Raw genomic sequence first — 20,311 nt, 5'->3', positions numbered from 1 at the left:
CCATTTTTCATCCCAAACAAAAAGTTGCTTGTTCATTGCCTACCCTCATTGGTGGTAATTCTTCAGATGAATGTTTGTTGCCATTCACCCACCATAGGAACCCCCCTTGTTATACTTCAGTATCTATGTGAATTATTCACTTTGCAAGTAGAACAGTCTGTACATTTTACTCTGCACCAAATATGGTAGTGCTTATTTGCTTCAGGAATTTAAGTAACAAATTTAATAAAGTAAAAAAAAAATGATATAGCAGGGGAACAATACACAAAACTAATGCGACAAACAAAATATTTGAATTAAAAGATCTAGTGCATAAGTTAAATGTGAAAAGATAACCACATTCTAAGCAGCAAGTTCTCACTTTCTCTTGGTAACCACAGAATATGTGAGAAATGTGTTGACATCTCACAAAGTTACTTAGAGTATGTGAAAATAGGCTGTTTATATGGAAGTGCTCAATTCACCTTATATTAACAAATATATAAATTTATATTTACATATATGTAGACAAATACACACTTAGCAGGTCATACATAAAAGTGCTTTACTGTCAAGATGGAAGTAACACATGGAAACTAGAAAAGTTTCCAGGTATTAAAGCCAACTCAACATCCACTTGTAGGTAGAACCCACATAGGCTCAGTCTGCCCCCTTAATGTTTTTTTTGTTCTGTTATTTATCATTGATTTATACAAATACAGGTATTCTGTGCAGCTGTGAGATTTCTTCATGCATGTTCATCTGATCAAGCATTTCTACGTGTCTTCCGCTCAATACTATATCCTTTAAACGTCTATTCCACTAGTGGGTACATCTTTTCTTGATGTATGAAGGAGAATTCAGGCCTTGCACGGAAACACATGGTAGAAGGTCGGTAGAACAGCAGCAGCTACTGGACAAAGTAAGATTACTTGGGGTGGCAGCCATGTCAAGTCAGTGAGTTGTGGTACAGGCCAACGTGACTGCCCTGGAGTGTGTCTGTGCCTCTACCTTGGGTAATATGTTCTGTTCAGCCATTTTAGGAATCAAGAAGAATCACAAAATGGGAAGCGTCCATCTCATACACCAGTCAGAAAATGGTGACCTTCTAACTTTGTTTTCTCATGACTGAAGCTGATCATGTTAGGGCATAATTCTATATGGACACTTCATATTCCTTTGTGTCCTGAAATAGAAAAATGGAAGCATTTGAGAATTATTAAAACAGGACAAAATGTTCTTACATATTTTCTTTTTAGTTCACATTAGCGCAGTTTATGTCAATGCAAAGCTAAGGTTCAGAAATAAATAAAACCACAGAATTTCGTAGCCTTTTACCTTTGTATCGTCTATTATATTGATAAAAAAATGGAAAAATAATATACTCAAAAACATTCAAGCAAATAAAAATAAACTGAAAAACGAGACAACCTCAGCTTTGATATAACAAGACAAAACAGACGTGAATATTTAATCGTTACAAACATTTATAGAACAAGTTTTGCGAATGTTTGAGTTGTAATTATTGTTTTTTAGGTTGCTAGCAGTTTGACATGCGAGATATCATATATTGGTATATTTAAAGGGATAGTAAACTCAATTTGTTTCTTTCATGATTCAGATAGAGCATGCAGTTTTAAGCAACTTTCTAATTTACTCCTATTATCAACTTTTCTTTGTTCTCTTAATATCTTTATTTCAAAAGGCAGGAATGTAAGCTTAGGAGCCAGCCCATTTTTGGTTCAGCACCCAGAGTAGTGCTTGCTGATTGGTGGCTACATTTAGCCACCAATGAGCAAGCGCTACCCAGGCCTCCTCTTGAAACACTGTGTTAACGTTCAGTGCATCAGTAAGGGCTTGCGGTGAGCTGAGCCACTCAGCCATTGATTCCATTTTGTTATGTTCAAAACAACTGCACTCCTCCTGACACTGAGAAAGACACGTGCTCGGACAGGAAATCGGTTTGCTTTTTGTTACATAACACACAAGCCATAAAATGGAATCAGCAACGATGGCACAGACTTTTAATTCCCTTACTGTACAGGTAGCATCTCTTGCTAAATCTGTACAAGACTGCAAGTTAATCAGTCTAAATTTGTTCAGTATTTTAATTTTGATCCTGATGAGCCTTTACAAGCAACAACTTACCCCACTGTAAACATTACCAATTCCTCAGAATCAGCCTCTTTATTTGTAGAACCTAATTTGCCTATACCAGAATATCCAAGTAGTAATTTCCCAGAGCAAATACACAAACAACCATATGCTACAAACACAGAGCTAATATAGACTACTGCAATTAAAGTGACATTCCAGCCAAAATTGGAATCCACATGGGATCATTTGAGTTTTGAATAGAAGCATTTTTGTAATATACATGCATTAGCAAACATGCTTCTTATAAAAGCTATAGCTGTTTCAAAAGTGTATTTAAGTATGCACTGTGCACCAGCATTTTAAGTACAACACTTGCTCAAAGAGCCTAAGGTGCATGTATCATCTGGTAATGATTCCATTTGTTAATTGCTGACATCATGATACAAGCCCCACTGGCGATCTGAGCAGCTGCAGTAATTAAAATATTGGTGCACTGAGAATATTGAACTATGCATCATGTGCAGAGAAAAATGTTAACACTAATACAGTGATAACTTTTACTAGAAACATTTTTGCCAATACATGTATATTGCTAGTATTTTTCTGTTCAAAGATGTAATTCATCTATGTGCATTTAAATTTTTACCGGAATGTCCCTTTAAGGCCTGATTGATCTTCAAGGCCTCCTTAAAGGTACAGCACACCTAACTGCAGCAGGAACAGAAATCACTCTTTTACCCAAATTATAACATCTGGTGATGTAAAAATACTTCTTCCAAAACAAAGACATAGGGCCGATTTATCATGGCCTGAATGGGGCCAAATACATCTGTTTCTGCACGAGCCTTAAGGCTCGCCGGAAACAGGAGTTAAGAAGCAGCAGTCTTAAGACCGCTGCTCCTTAAATCGTACGCCTCCTCTGAGGCGGCGGACAGCAATCCGCCAGATTGCATATGATCAGGTTGATTGACACCGACTGCTAGCTCTGCAGGGGGCGGATTTGCACAAGCAGTTCACCAGAACTGATTGTGCCATGATAAATGCTGACAGCGTATGCTGTCAGCATTTATCGATGTCTGACGGACATGATCGCTACAGCGGATCATGCCCACCAGACACATGATAAATCGGCCCCATAGACTAAGTAATACTGCACCTAGAAAAAAAACTAAAATTATGCTTACCTGATACATTTATATAGTGAGTCCACAGCTTGAGTAATTACTGTTGGGAATATCACTCCTGGCCGGCAGGAGGAGGCAAAGAGCACCACAGTTAAACTGTTAAGTATCACTCCCTTACCCACAACCCCCAGTCATTCAACCGAAGTGAAATGGAGAAAAAGGAGTAACACAAGGTGTAGAGGTGCCTGAGGTTATAGTCAAAAGAACAACTGTCTTAAAATAAAGGGTGGGGCCGTGGACTCACCATATTCGGAAATAAATGAATTTATCAGGGCAGCATACATTTTTTTTTCTTTCCTAACATATGGTGAGTCCACGGCTTGAGTAATTACTGTAGGGAACCAATACCCAAGCTAGAGGACACGGATAAATAAAGAGGGACAAGACAGGCAGTCCTAAACAGAAGGCACCACCACTTGAAGAACCTTTCTCCCAAAAGAAGATTCAGCCGAGGCAAAAATATCACATTTTTTACATTTTCAAAAATGTATGTAGAGAAGACCAAGTTGCAGCCTTGCATATTTGTTCCACAGAAGCTTCATTTTTGAAAGCCCAAGAAGAGGAAACAGCACTTGTGGAATGAGCCGTAATTCTCTCAGGAGGCTGCTGTCCAGCAGTCTCATAAGCCAAACAAATTATACTTTCTAACCTTTACGTTTCCCAGCGAAACAGACAAAGAGGGCAGAGGACTGGCGAAAATCTATTAGAAACAACCTTAGGAAGGAAACCTAACTTAGTATGAAGAACCGCCTTATCGGCATGAAAAATAAGATAATGGGAATCACACTGCAGAGCTGAGAGTTTCGAGACTCTTCAAGCAGAAGAGATAGCAACAAGAAACAAAACCTTCCAAGATAACAACTTAATGTTTATGGAGCAAAGTCTCAAACGGAGACAGCTGTAAAACTTTAAGAATAAGGTTAAGGCTCCAAGGAAGAGCAACAGACTTAAAGACAGGCCTGATTTTGACCAAGGCCTAACAAAAAGATAGCACATCTTGCACATCCGTCAAATGTTTATGTAGTAAAACTGATAAAGCTGAAATCTGATCCTTCAGTGCACTAAATGAGAATCCCTTCTCCAGGCCTTCCTGAAGAAAAGATAAAATTCTAGGAATTCTAATTCTACTCCAAGAGTAGTCCTTGGAGTCACACAAACAAAGATATTTACGCCATATCTTATGGTAAATCTTTCTAGTAACAGGCTTCCGAGCCTGAATCATGGTCTCAGCTGCAGGTTTCTTTGATTGTTTCCCCTTGTTTCAAGACTGATTGGGTTTCCAAGAAGACTTGGATTGTTCCTGCTTGGAAGAAGAAGGGGAAGGCTTTCCTCTGAAGTTACGAAAAGGAACAAAAATTACTCTGACGTCCTTTAGGCCTATTCTTCTTATCTTGAGGTAGAAAAGACCCTTTTCCATCCGTAATATCAGAGATAATTTCTGCCGAACTGGGTCCAAGCAAGGTTTTGCCCTTGTAAGGAATCGCCAGAAGCTTGACTTTAGAGGAAACGTCCGCAGACCAGGATTTTAACCATAACGCCCTGTGGGCTAGGACAGCAAAACTAGAGGTTTTATCTCCTAGTCTAACAACCTGTAAAATGGCATCTGCAATAAAGGAATTGGCCAACTTAATCCTATCTTGAATTTCATCCAAGGAAGTCTCTACTTAAAGAGAATCAGACAAGGCGTTGAACCAATGAAATGCCACACTAGTCACGGTGGCAATACACACCGCAGGTTGCCATTGGAGACCTTGATGAACATAAATCTTTTTCAAATAAGCCTACAGCTTCTTGTCCATCGGATCCTTAAAAGAGCAGCTATCCTCAATAGGAATAGAGGTTCTCTTAGCCAGAGTGGAAATGGCCCCTTCAACTTTGGGTACAGTATACCAAGGGTCTTTAATGGAGTCCTCGACAGGAAACATTTTCTTAAAAATGTGAGACGGGGGAAAAAAGATACCCCTGGTTTCTCCCATTCTTATAAAATAATCTCCCTAGCATGGTCCGGCACAGGAAAAACCTCAGAGGTGGAAGGTTCATCATAGAAACTATTAAGTTTACTAGATTCCTTAGGAGTGACAATGACAGGGGTATCGGAGTCATCTAAAGTAGCTAAAACCTCCTTTAACAATTACCGAAGGTGTTCAAGCTTAAATCTGAAGGATACTACCTCAGTCTCAGAAGAAGGAATTATACTGTCTGAATCTGAGATTTCACCCTCAGAAATCCCAATGTATTTTCCTCATCAGACTTATGTGAAAGGGCAACATGTAAAGCAGAACTGAGGACAGGCACCTTACTTTCTGAATTTCTAGATTTTCTCTTGCGTTTTCCCTGTAATCTGGGAATGGCAGCTAATGCCACAGATACTGCTGAAGATACCTGGACAGCAATTTCTGCTTTTAAATAAACTCCACTAGGAGTTATAGAGGAACCGCAGGGTACTGCATGTGACGCCATTGAGGCTTGGGACGTAGCAGGAGAAAGCTGAGGTATTATTTTAACAGCATCATCCTGAGAGACATTAGGCTCAAAAATGTTATCTTTATTTTGCAAGGTTTTCTTAACACATGAAGAACTAAATTGCACAGGAGCTGCCAATTGTGCATCTAAACATAATAAGCATGAAGTCATGAGAGCAGACTTTTGCTCCATATCCGCCATGATGTGAAACAGTAAATAAATTTGTACAGATAAGTTTAATATTCAATTAAAATAAGCCAAGGAAAAAAATCACTTTAAATTTTATCCCAAATTAGGATTGATCCCCAGCTAAAATTATGTGAGAAAAGTTAAGAAAAAACATTTAATAAACCCACTTTTTCCTCAGAAATGTTATGAAGTAAAGCCGGTTATGTGACCACAACTTCCGAGCTTAAATTACTGCTGCGACACAGAGAGGCACTAAAAATAGCTTCCTGGTACACTGAGTACCAGAAATAACCATTTTTTCAAACCGGACAGTTTAAAATGTTGCATCGGTTTATTTTAAAGCAATGGGGAAATTAATAAGCTGCTGAAATAGAAAATTCAGCCTTACTTTCAGTTTAAACTTGTATTGTTTTATCAAGTAAATATGTGTCAGAAAATAAAGCCTAATAAAAACATGTTAGTCTCACACATGCTACAGTGCTTGTTTCATGCCCCAGTGTAACCTATACAACAGGATTATCTATGTACCAATAAAAAAGAAGTGTATTTTAATTTGTTAAGTGCATGGTCTCCCCAATATGGCTATACCCCAGAACTTGCTAGTAGATTAAATAAAACAATTTCTTCAGACACCTAAACTTCACCTCCTCCATCCACCGAAGACAAAGAGAATGACTGGGGCTTGTGGGTAAGGGAGTGATACTTAACAGTTTAACTGTGGTGCACTTTGCCTCCTCCTGCTGGCCAGGAGTAATATTCCTAACAGTAATTACTCAAGCCGTGGACTCGCCATATCTTAGGAAAGAAAAAATCCTCTCAGCTAGCTTGAAGACTTTATTACCAATATTAATTAACCCAGAGGACTGTAGTAAAGTTAGCACAAACTTGTTCATTATAGCTCTAACTGCATTAGAATGGGAACATTGCACAAATAATGATCTCTTTAGCCAGTTTCCCTATCCCTTGTACAAGAGTGTTAAGTAGTGATGTAAAGGCAAACAACCCAGAAGAAGTGCTGATTTACTACAGCAAATCCCAGGAACATCCCATTGCATGAATTTCTACAACCTAGCGGTGTAAGTATGTATTTTTAATGTTTGTTTACACCATATTAAAGGGATGCTAAACCTAAATGTTTTCTTTCATGATTCAGATAGAGCATACAATTTTAATCAACTCTCTAATTTACTCCTATTATCAATTTTTCTTCCTTCTCTTGCTAACTTTATTTAAAAAGCAGGAATTTAAAGCTTAGGAGCCAGCCTATTTTAGGTTCAGCACCCTGGATAGTGCTTGCTTATTGGTGGCTACATTTAGCCAACCAATAAGCAAGTCTAACACAGGTTCTGAACCAAACGCTCCAGGGCCACTTTTCAGCAGATCCACACCCATATATGGTTTGCATAGCTCTACCTACTTCAATCCACCCCAAAACAACACATAACATACTAGTAGTATAATTTAGCTGTAATGATTACTTAAAGGCACAGGAAAGCTCAAATTAAACTTTTATGATTCAGAAAGTGCATGTTATTATAAAATTAACTTCTATTATCAAACTTACTTTATTCTTATGGGTACCTTTGTTGAAAAGAATCTGTACATATCCTCAGCAGCAATGAATTACTTGGAGTTAGCTGTTGATTGGTGTCTACACACATTTGTCACTGGCTCACCAGATGTGTTCGGCTAGCTCCCAGTAGTTGATTGCTGCTCTGGAATTGGCTTCAATTATGTGTTTAATAACCCCTTTGCAGAGGTTATATGCATTGTTTTGTGCAAGCAATAGTGTAATGATAAAATTGCTCTAACGTATTTGAGCATTTTCTTTTTTCAGTGCAAATTAGTGTTTGTTAAAGGTACATTCTTGTGCAAAAACTGCATGTTCTAACTCATTAGAGCATGCATTGTTTCACTATCAGCAGTGGATCTGTCATAGACAAATCATTCTTTCATACTTAATGCAGCTATTAGTAAGTATGAGCACACATCTCTTGAGATCAGCAAGGATTCTCATCACAGGAAATGAATCTGTTCTCAAGTGAGCTTGTCTGTTATTCAGGCAAGCTCACTTTCTTTACCCCACCAACTCTCCACTGCTCCTTCCTGTCACATCTTTAGGGCTCTAGGTTCAGAACTCTCTCCTCCCTTCCCTGACCAGGTACTTTGTAGGATATTTCACATTAGGGCAGTCAGGCAGCTTCGAATACGGGGCTGAGAGGTCAGAAATGAAAATGTATTTTTTATAAAAAGTTGCTATGTGCACATATCTGTACGCTACACTCACACCCATTCTAGTGTACTGCTCTCACCCTGTATCTCATGCTTGCACTATAGCAAAAACTGCTTCCCGGCTTGCGCCATTTCAAATCGCTAGTGGTGTTTGTAATTCACCCAAACGGATTTTCCTTCTCCTGATTACCTGGCTCCGGCAGAGCACACCTGTCCCTCTCCCAGATCAGCCCAAAACAAACTACCACCAGAACACATTGCAAAAGCTGCTGCCACCATTCTAACTGCACAGAGACTAGTATGCCTCCCTTGTGACATTCCCCCTTCAGCCCCCAAGGAAGTGACAAACAGGAAGCGGCTACAATGGGAGGACTCTAATAACCTGGCAGCAGTGGCGGCTGGCGAAGTTTTGAGTTAGTGGGGCATCTAGGCCCCTCCAAATCTTAACTCTGAATGTTATATCCCACCCCATGCCTCCAACATGCACCAGACAATTATAAAGACACATACCATTGTAAATGTGCACACACCTAGGCACAAACATACATAGTAAAATGAACACACACATTTATACATACATCATGCTCTCACACACATAGCCACACTCTCATACACACAACCATACATGATAACACATGCACATAAGGGAAAACATGTCAACTCTAGTCAGGCAACTACCAATAATAAACGTACTAACACGCCTTCACACAAATACTGTAGTGTAGTGTAGTGTAGTGTAGGATAGTGCTCAATGTAAACAAATGAATAGTGAAAACTGAGGATCCAAGGAATGAAACAAAATATGTAATCCATAGGCGTATGGTGGAGTGATAAGGTGAAAACAGACTTTCTTATACTGTGCACAGGCTAGCACAGTGTGTGTGTTTACACGCAGCTGGTCTCCATGCTTTCAAAGAGTGATAAACCAGCACCTCTCTTCCCCTTACTCCAAAGGACTTAGAAAGGGAATTGACTTCTATACTCTATAACACGAAAACCCTCAATAAATCTCAGTAGCCCACAACCTGCACCACTCTCTCTTACTCAAAGATGCTGGGAATTGTAGTCTGCAGCTTCCATATGATCGGCAGCAGAACAGCTAATAGAAGTACAACAACTATGTTAAACTCAAAAGGTTCAAACAGTATTGGGACTCTAACTGGGGATATAAAGCAAGAGTGTCCGCAACCTTGTACTGGTACTACAATCAGGGTCATCATAGAGATTATATGGCACCAGCTGCAATTGTTAGAAAGCATCTTAAATTGAAAAATAGTTTAAAACATGAGCACACAAGTGTGGTCAGTAGTACAGACTTAACAGTACTTGGGGGCATGAAAAAAATGATCTAAATGATTACCCAGATCTTCAGCCATTGTAATCCTCCTTCCTATGATCAAGAAAATCAAAGAACAAATCTTATAGCAGCTAGTTTATAAGACTGTACTTGGGGCATTCTATGAGGCATTCCTTAGGCAGGCTACCGGGTGGCTATGACAAGGTGCCGGAATGAAAACATTTTTAGACTACTGTTGACTTACATTTACTATGCACGTTTTACCAATTAAGATATTAATGTAACTGGGGGCTTATACAGTCCGCACTGTGTGTACCTGAGCCGCTTGTTCACACTCACCTCCACATGCGCCCCCTGCTCAGTCAGTGTTGAATTTGCAATGTGTAGTGGCCACACAGTCTGAGTCTCTGGGACAATGCCGGGACAATAAAGTCTTGATACAAAAAGCAAAATCCCATGAGATTCGGGACTGTTGGCAACTATGTATATGTTAAAAATGTAACACTTCAGTTCATTACTCTCTCTACATTGTTAAGCCAGGTCATATGTATGATTCCTCTATGTTAAGTGCATATGATGATGTATGTTATTTCTAGGGGAAAAATATATTATTTTTGCTGAGTTTGTAGTATTTTTTCTCAGTGATGTGTTTTAGACAGGTGAAGGCTAATTAGGGTCTTAAGTGGTCCCTTTTTCCCCTTTGTATAACTCTGAGTTAGTTAGTCCATGAGTGACCACTATATTTTCAAATTTTTCTTACCTATACTAATATGAATCCAGGAGGCAGGTGTTCTCCCTAACAATTTCAGTGACCACTGCTTAGTGTACTGTGTGCGCAAAATAAAGGCTACTAAATCCTCTCCCAAGGTTAAAATCACCAGGTCCTTCAAAAAATTTAATCTGCAATCATTTCTAAATGACATCAAGAACCTCCCCGGCACAGATTAAACCTAATCCCAGATCTAGACTCTGCAGTTGAATTCTTTCAGTCTGAACTCCAACAAGTTTGGAATTTACATGCACCGCTGCGTAAGGTGAGAGTAAAAGGAGCACACTTGAATTGGATCACAGCTGACCTCATTCAAATGTACCAATTTTGGGATTCATTGTGGTCAAAGTTCAAGCATACTGGCTCTATGAATGATCACTGTGTATATAGACAATGGCAAAATATATGTTCTAAACAAACAAAATTGGCTAAGGCGCAATATTTCTGTGAAAATCTGCACAATAATATATCTAACCCTAGAAAGTTTTGGAAACTCATAAATAACTTACAAAATCCACCAATCCACTCCCAACCCTCCGCTGTCAATGTGGAAAACCAAAACCTGCAACTCCCCTTAGAAGTAGCAAATGCCTTTAACAATTATTTTGTTGGATGCTCTACCACCCTGATTGACAAACTAATAAATGGCACGCATCCTGAAACTACAAATGTGGATCAGGCCCCACTAAAACAACAAAGACCCAATATAGAAAATTTCAATTTTAGACCTGTACCCTTCAATGTCGTTAAGAAACATCTCAATAATCTAAAAATTAAAAACCAGTTAGGACCTGATCAAATCCCAGCAATGCTGTTGAAGCTCAGTGAGCCGGCAATTGCTAAGCCTGTCACAACCCTAATTAACGAATCCTTGGTGTCTGGATACATACCCAAACTCTGGAAAACTGCAAGAGTAGTGCCTATTCATAAAAGTGGGGAGTTAACCTTGGTTTCTAACTATCGTCCTATATCATTGCTCCCTGTTTTGTCAAAAATCTTAGAAAAATGCGTCCATACGCAATTATGCGAGTATTATCAACTTTCTAACTATCTGACCCCTGATTAATCAGGTTTTAGACCGAATCACTCCACTACAACTGCCCTCCTAAAAGTTTGCAACGACATACAAACTTGCATGGAACAAGGAGACCTAACTGGAGCTATTTTCCTTGATTTTGCAAAGGCTTTTGACACAGTGGACCATGACATACTACTTCTCAAACTAAAAAACTCTGATCGCCCGTTAACCTGGTTTAAATCATATGTATCGGATCGATCACAATATGTCTCTGTCTCTAACAGTGACTCCCTCCCTCTCCCAGTCACGTGTGTTGTTCCCCAAGATTCCATTCTCGGCCCCCTACTATTCACAGTATTTATAAATGATTTGCCTAATGTCTGCAAATCCTCAACTGTACACATGTACGCAGACGACACGGTAATCTATGCAAAAAAATCTGATCTGCCGCAGCTTGAAGCAGTGCTCCAAGACCAGTTCACAGAAGTAGAAAAGTGGATCTCAAAAAACAAACTCTTCCTAAACACTGACAAAACGGTCACAATGATCTTTGAAAGGGACCTAAAATACAAAAATTACAAAATTCCCATCTTCGCATCAAAACAAAATCCAATTGCACACTGATCGCAGTCCACTCTTATAAATACTTAGGTATTTTGTTAGACCCCAATCTATCTTTTGGACTCCACATAGAAAAAATTGCCTCTAAACTTTATCCAAAACTAGGTGCCCTGTACAGAAACAAATCTTGCCTCAGCCCTACAGTAAAGGAAAAGATTGTACAGCAAATGCTGATGCCTATCTTGGATTATGGGGACATAGTATATGCACCTGCTCCGCAAACTCACCTTAATAAACTAAATACGTTATATAGCTCGTTCTGCCGCTTTGTGCTACAATGCAACTACAGGACCCACCATTGTGACATGCTAAAAGAACTAAACTGGCTGTCGCACCCTCCATCTTTCCTGCCTTGTCTTTAAGAGCCTTTCTGGGAAGCTCCCACCCTACCTGAACAGAATGCTCTCCCCTGCTATTCCCACCTCCTATAACCTCCGATCCAATAACAGCACATTATTTAACTTGCCTCAATACAAAAAGAAAGTGGCTCGATCCTCCTTTTCCTACTGAGCGCCACAATTATGGAATGACCTCCCTCACACTTTAAAAACTTCCCCAAGCCTAAAATCCTTTAAGAGATCCCTACATATCTCAAAACAGAATGCTCCTGTCATGGTTGATTAAATATTTCGTACCTGCTCTATGTTAAATGTTTGCATATATTGTGTATTATTATTGTTTTTGTATTTTATTGTACCCTATTGTATCAATGCAATGTTTTGTGATCCCAGGACATGCTTGAAAACGAGAGAAATCTCAATGTATCCTTCCTGGTAAAATATTTTATAAATAAATAAATAAATAAATGTTCTGATCATACATTATTATATTCATACAAAGAGGCCGATTTATTAAATGGCAGGCAGACGTGATTCGCTATAGCGAATCATGTCCGCCCAACATCGCTAAATCCCGACAGCATATGCTGTTGGCATTTAACATTGCACAAGCATTTCTTGTGAAATGCTTATGCAATGCCGCCCCCTGCACATTCGCGGCCACCTAAAAGGTGGCGGAGAAGTTAAAGGGACACTGTACCCAAAATTTTTCTTTCGTGATTCAGATTGAGCATGAAATTTTAAGCAACTTTCTAATTTACTCTTATTATCAAATTTTCTTCATTCTCTTGGTATCTTTATTTGAAATGCAAGAATGTAAGTTTAGATGCCGGCCCATTTTTGGTGAACAACCTGGGTTGTCCTTGCTGATTGGTGGATACATTCATCCACCAATAAAAAAGTGCTGTCCAGAGTACTGAAACAAAAAAAAAAGCTTAGATGCCTTCTTTTTCAAATAATGATAGCAAGAGAACGAAGAAAAATTGATAATAGGAGTAAATTAGAAAGTTGCTTAAAATTGCATGCTCTTTCTGAATTACAAAAGAAAACATTTGGGTACAGTGTCCCTTTAAGGAGCAGCAGTCTTATGGCCGCTGCTTCTTAACTTCAGTTTCTGGCAAGCCGGAAACTACTGGGGTAGATTACAGCATCTGCTGCTTGGTAAATATACCCCAATTAGTCCAAAAGTGGCCCCTTCTGTTCTATATCCTAATGTTCCCTTTTATTTTACAATTCTAGTTTAGGTTCCAATAGTGGCCACTAATCATTAGAGGTATGCCTTATACTTTGACTTTTATTATATTTTAAGTGGTCAATTTCTCATGTATAATTTGAAGATAGCATTTTTTAGAATGTTGCAGTTGTCATTCCTAGTGATTATAGTAAAAAGAATTTGTGACACCAAACAATAACAATAAACAATGGGTCCAGATTGATAGGCACTTACTGGGTCTATGCAATGCTGGGCTTGCAGCCTGGATACCTCACAAACACAGACCCTCTAACATAGCACAATATCCTCTTCTCTCTGACTTTTTCATGACATGGGATAAATTAATACAAAAATTCCACTAACATCTCTAATATTCTATTCTCCATGTCCTCCCTTTGCCACAACCCGGACATGCCCTGGAACTTCAAAGACACTACATTAGAAGTCGGGTGCCACATTAAGGGCAGAACAATTTCGCTCTTCCGCGAAAATAAAACACATAGATCCCTCTCCGCCATCCAGGAGATGCACCCCAAGATTCCTCTAAACTGGTACGCCTATTCCCAAATCTGTCACTACGTAGACTAGACACTCACCCCAAGAAACATCATCTAACTAGAAACACAACACCATTTGAGACCCTATGCCTCTTAGAAAACACTCCAACACACGCCATATCAAAACTATACAAACTGCTGCTAATCAAAGAGCCTCAACTCTTGCCCTCTTACACCAACTCATGGGACAAGAAACTGGGCATTAGTATCGCTGCTAGGGACTGGCACTACAAAGCGCTCATCAATTTCCACAACTTCAAATTTTTAACGAGATGGTATTTGACCCCCAGCAGACTACACTCTATCTACAAAACGGCTAGCAATAAGAGCTGGAGGGGATGCGGAGAAATATGCACCCCTACACACATATGGTGGCAGTGTAATAAACTAGATACGTTCTGGTTGGCGGTACTGGAGCGCATGTCAGACGCAATAGGCAAACAGCTACCAAACGATCCACAGATCTTACTATTTCTACTCTTGCCCAAACTGCACGACAGTAATGCTAGGGACCTGCTGATCCTCATGCTAAACAGCTAAAACCCTAATCCCAAGACATTGGAAATCCCCCAATATTCCGACTGAGAAAGAGTGGGAGGAACAGGTAGAGAATTTCCTACAACTTAAAAAAAGTACCACCACCTCCAATCAGGCTCATTAGTCACACACAAACTTAAACTATCTCTATGGAACTTGCACAAAGAGCAACACAAACTTAGAACCCACTAACGTCCACTACACCAAACATCAGGCTTTGCCCTTAGACACCATTTTAGCCAGTTGTCAGTACCCTTTTGAGGAAAACGTTATTTAATGTATGATGTAATTCACGTAATATCCCCGAGACTGTAACATAGAAGCACGGGTCATACAGGCCTCTGCACTGAACCTATGTAGTGAACTTGTCACACTTTTATGCATGATGTACGGACCTTTAATCCAAAAGCACTTTTAATGCTGTGCCTCACTGTTACGCTATGGAAATATTCTTATCTACGTTTTGTAAAATCTGTTATTTTCAAAATAAAAACTCCTTTTAAAAAAAAAAAAAAAAAAGAATTTGTGACACAAGTTTAAATGTCTAATGTTTTCTAAATGCATGCAAAATGTTGTTTTACTGTGTGCATTTGCTAACTTGTCTTTGTAATATGATAGGTCTATGAATACGACTGGTCTCAACGCGTTAGACCTGGGATGCCGCTACCACTTTTTTGATGTGACGTTTGCCTCTGCTGCTTTTAAAATGTTCTAATAAAGATTTTGGATTTTATTGAGTTCCTGGCTGGATAACCGCATTATTGTTTCCTGTATTGCTATTATACACCAGCTATTTTCCAGCCCAGGACACGGGCCGTGACTGTTATACAGAGGATCACATGACCAGGACGTCATCAACCAGGGCCAAATACTGGGTGTAGCGAGGAGCACAGAAGGAGTACACGGACACTGGAGGAGACACTCTCAAGTTCACACAAGCTGGCTCTTGACCCGCAGATCGCACAGCTTACACGAGGTGAGCGATATCATCTTGTCTTTGCCTGAGGTGACAGGGAGAATTTTTGACCCGTTATGTATCAGAAGCCAACATGCTTGTGACTCTGACACTACTGTCCCTCCTTTGAACTGTACAGCACTCTCCACATTGTGCCCTGTGGGACTTTTACTATTACCACAGTTTATAATTAGAACAGTACACCTGGTCTATATATATATATATTAGGGTTGCACTGATACCGATACTAGTATCGGTATTGGTGCCGATACCAAGTATTTGCATGAGTACTTGTACTCATGCAAATGCACCAATACTTTAATCAATACCTCCACTTCCTACTACAGCCCTATTTTCTGTTGAGTCAGTAGAATGCAAATGCCCCATTTTTCTCAAAGGGAATTACTGGGACACTCCTTCCCCAATGTTTTTTTTCAGAATTACATTATATTACTTTGTATTAAATACAAATGTCAGATTGACAGTTATATAGGCACCCTACAACCCAATTGCATCCAGTAATCACCCCTTTAAATTGTAGCTTTCCAGTCCCAACTGCTGCAGCTGTTTATTGTTATTATTAATATATTTTATTGTAATATTTTTATTTATAAACATGTTCTGTGAACTTTGTGACAACAATCAAATAAAACTGTTTAATTATTTCAAAATGTCTTTTGAGTTACAGTTCATAATTATAAAGAAGCTATCTTAAATCATTAGTCTGTATTGTGCTTGGTAAACTGTCATATGACATAACAAAAATGTAATTGGTGAGTATTTGAAAAAAAGTATTGGTACTTGTACTCGGTTTAAACAAAAATGGTATCGGTGCAACCCTAATATATATATATATATATATATATATATATATATATATTTCTGTATCCCTCGATTCTGGACTCTATACTGGGAATGCTTTCTCTTCTTAATCTATACTGTGCAGTCACACTGTCGGAAGCTCATAATGTAACTTTAAAGAGACATTAAAGGGACAGTATACTGTAAAATAGTTTTTCACTTAATTTATTTACAATGACTTGTTATACCAGCTGCAGAGTATAAACTGTATGAGAAATTGTACTTTCAGGTTTGTGTAAATGAAATAGCTGATTTTGAGCTTTGAAACCTCAGCCTATTAAAATGGGTTGAGCTTGCAGGTAAAATCAGATCTCATTATGTTATCACTTTGTGTACACATACATGCTTCCTTATTTTGTATTTGTCATTAAACCAAAGCTCAATACTTAGGGCCTCAAAACCTCGCCGGCATGGAGAGAAATTACAGAAATTTGTTGGGATTTTTTTAGACCTTGTATTGTAATGTAGGAGACCCTGTTTCACATAAAGGACACTACATAGAAACATAAATATTTCTCAAGATAAAATTTGTGTTTCTAAATATTTTTTAAGGGCCTCGCCTTACCCACGAGACATCTTAGAATATCTCACCTGAGCAGCAAGGTTTTGAATTTACAGCCCTTAAAAAGGAAACAATGGAAAAATATAATTTTATTCATTCTCTCTACTACACTCCACTGGGAGTGTAATTTCTTCTGCTGGCTGTGTTTACATAACCTGTAAATAGCCTGGACTTAAAGGGACAGTCTACACCTTAGTCATCTTAAAGTCTTACCTTAGATTAAGCAGCAAATACCCTCCTGCACCCTTATTATATCATGGAACAGTAAAAAAAGTTATTTTAAAATGAATAGTGTTTCTGGCCAGTTTGAAATGGCTGCCAAGCTCAGCCCACTGATGACATCACAATCTGGGCTGCATTTAGGCACTCTGCTGATGTCAGGATTTATGTCTTGCAGTATCCTGTAAGGCAAGGAATTTATTTTCAAGAACCTCAACTGCTGAGTTAAAAGGAAAAAAACTTAAAATAGTATGTGTGTTGTTCAAAGAATACTGGGAATTATCATTAATTAATATCAGAGTAAAAGATAATCCCAGACATCATAGTTCAGTTATTAGCAGGGTTTAATGGTGATTACACTACAGCTGCCAACTGTGAGTAAACACTAAACAATTGCAGCAGTGTAACACATAGAAACCCCAGTATGGATACATAGAATAATATATTTACAAACTAGTTTGGAATTTCAGTAGTACTGGCAATAAAAAGAGATCAGGCAAAAGGCTAAATAATAAGTAATTAACTTTAGTGAGCATTATTAAGATAGCTAGTTAAAGTTGGCTCAGATCGATTTAGCAATTGCATATACATATGATAAACAAGAGTCAGGTATGCGCATATATGATTTGAGTCACAGGAGAGTGAATGTTAAGAGCAGGTCTTACTTGAGAAATTATTAGAGGAATTAGGAGCTTGCAAGTCCTGGCAGTCTGGGAGACAGTGCATCTGAACAGTGTGTTGCTGCTGTGTGAAGCAGAATGGCGTGTGACGTCACCGCTCTGTGAAATCCGGAACTGACAGGCAAAAAAGGCAGAGGCAGACTCTTTTCGCAGAGAAGGTAGGCTTGGCTGTAGCAGTCCTATAGCAAAAGACTCCAATACTAAGCAACTAGGAGAGTGTGGTGGTGAGGAGTTATGTAGAGCTGAAGCAGGATAGACGCTCCCATATTTAAAGGGACATGACATGACACCCCCCTCAAGGAGCAGCTCCGCGGCTCATGGATGCGGGCGATCAGGATTCCGCTGATGGAACCTAGAGATCAACCGGGGAGCAGAAATGTTGGAACATGGAAGGTAGGGTATACACGTATCGTAGGTGGTAACCTTAATCTCATAGCGTTCTCATTTATGATACGATCTATTGGATACGGCCCAACGTAGAGGACCAACAATTTCTTAGGAGTGGTTAACTTCAGATGTTTTGTGGAGAGCCAAACTAGATCTCCAATGGAATACTTTGGTGCAGGAGTTCTCCTCTTGTCATAATGTAGTTTGTGTATTCGCTTAGCATCATCAATAGCAGAGTGGACAGATGAGAAATTAGTTGCAATGTCATTAGTAATCTGTGTGACAGATGGAGATGAAGAGTAGTTGTCAGGTAGAAGATGGAAGGTTGGATGGAACCCATAATTAACAAAAAACGGAGTGAGCTTGGTAGTAGAGTGTACTGTGTTATTATAAGTAAACTCTGCGTAAGGAAGGAAAGATGACCATTGATGTTGCTGATCACTACAGAATACTCTGAGAAATTGCTCCAACCATTGGTTGCATCTCTCGGTCTGCCCATTTGTCTGAGGGTGGTAAGCTGTAGACAATCTTTTCTCTATTTGAAAAGCCTTGTAGAATTCCAGCCAAAACTTACTCGTGAATTGGGTTCCCCGATCTGTTAGAATAGTCTTAGGTAATCCATGATGTTTAAAAACATGAGTGAGCAGTAATTGTAAGGTTTCTGCAGCAGTGGGTAACTTCCGATATGGTATAAAATGACACATCTTACTGAACAAGTCTACCACAACAAGGATTGTGGTATCAGTTCCTGAGCATGGTAAATCCACAATATAATCCAAGGCGATTTCTTACCAAGGTCTACTTGGTGTTAAGTAATCCATAGTGAGGCTGTTTGCTTCTTTTAGATAAGGTACAAACTCCACAGGAAGAGATATAATCTGAGATATCCTTATGCATTGTTGGCCACCAGAAAGATCTATTAGCTAAATCTTGTGTTTTACGAAGTCCTGTATGCCCTGCTAAGGGTGCGTCATGTATAGAGTGTAAAACTATCTGCCTGGTGGATGGGGGAATATATAACTTGTCTTGATGATAATGTAAGCCATCTGAGCCCCGTTGCATAACACTTAGTGGTTTGGTAATATCTTTCTCTTGTTCTTCCTTAAGGAATGATGTGGAATCAAATGAAAAGGCAATGAACTTTTCTATTGGAATGACAGTATCCTTACTAAGTAGGTTTGGTGGTTTCTTGTATTGTCTTGATAAGGCATCAGCCTTGCCATTCCGTGAGGAGGGTCTGTATGTGATAAGAAAATTGAACCTGGAAAAATATAAATTCCACCTTACTTGTCGTGCGGTGAGTCTTGATGGATTGGAGGAATTGAAGGTTTCGGTGATCCGTGAAAATAATGATAGGCAGAATGGTACCTTCCAACAAGTGTCGCCAATGTTCAAGGGAGACCTTGATTGCTAACAGCTCCTAATCCCCAATGGGGTAATGTATTTCAGATGGAGTCATGATACAAGAGTAGAAGGCAACTGGATGTAACGGTTTCTTGAGAGAGAGTCTCTGTGATAGAATTGCGCCTACAGCATAATCCGAGGCATCGACCTCTAAAATATATTGTAGTTCAGGATCCGGTATACTAAGAATAGGTGCAGAGGTAAACTGTGCTTTAAACAATTCAAAAGTCTTTTGACTATCTGGGGTCCAACGAAATGGAACATTTGCTTTAGTGAGGTTTGTTAATGGTCTTGATAAGGAGGCAACATTTTTGATGAATTTGCGGTAGAAATTGGCGAACCCCATGAATCTTTGAATGTCCTTTTTACATTCAGGGGTAGGCCAATTCTTAACAGCATCTATCTTATTATCCTCCATGCTAATGCCCGAAGCACTAATGCAATAACCAAGGAAAGTTATGCTATTGGAGTTGAAGATGCACTTCTCAGCCTTGGCATATAAGGAGTTGCTTCTCAATCTGCTAAGGACTTGTCTGACATGTGATATATGTTCAGGTAGGGTCTTGGAATAGATTAATATGTCATCCAAGTAAATAACAAGATAGACATCCAGGATATCCTTAAAGATATCATTTATCAAATACTGGAATGTCGCGGGAGCATTACAGAGTCCGAATGGCATGACGGTGTATTCAAACAACCCGTAACGGGTCTGGAACGCCGTCAGCCATTCGTCTCTAGATCTTACT

At 39.1% G+C, this 20,311-nt stretch overlaps 1 protein-coding gene across 1 annotated transcript in view; it reads right to left on the bottom strand.

Annotated features, from left to right (window-relative positions):
• Positions 1 to 443: 443 nt before the first annotated feature.
• The window catches only part of SEZ6 (seizure related 6 homolog), a 639,531-nt gene continuing 619,663 nt past the window's right edge, over positions 444 to 20,311 (bottom strand). The window contains exon 17 of the mRNA XM_053705225.1: positions 444 to 1,165. Within this exon, the coding sequence (XP_053561200.1) occupies positions 1,136 to 1,165 (30 nt within the window). The 3' untranslated portion in view covers positions 444 to 1,135. The remainder of the gene's footprint in view (positions 1,166 to 20,311) is intronic.

The sequence above is a fragment of the Bombina bombina genome, chromosome 3 (assembly GCF_027579735.1).
Source record: "Bombina bombina isolate aBomBom1 chromosome 3, aBomBom1.pri, whole genome shotgun sequence".
NCBI lineage: Eukaryota > Metazoa > Chordata > Amphibia > Anura > Bombinatoridae > Bombina > Bombina bombina.
This window is presented reverse-complemented; position numbering and strand designations above follow the sequence as displayed.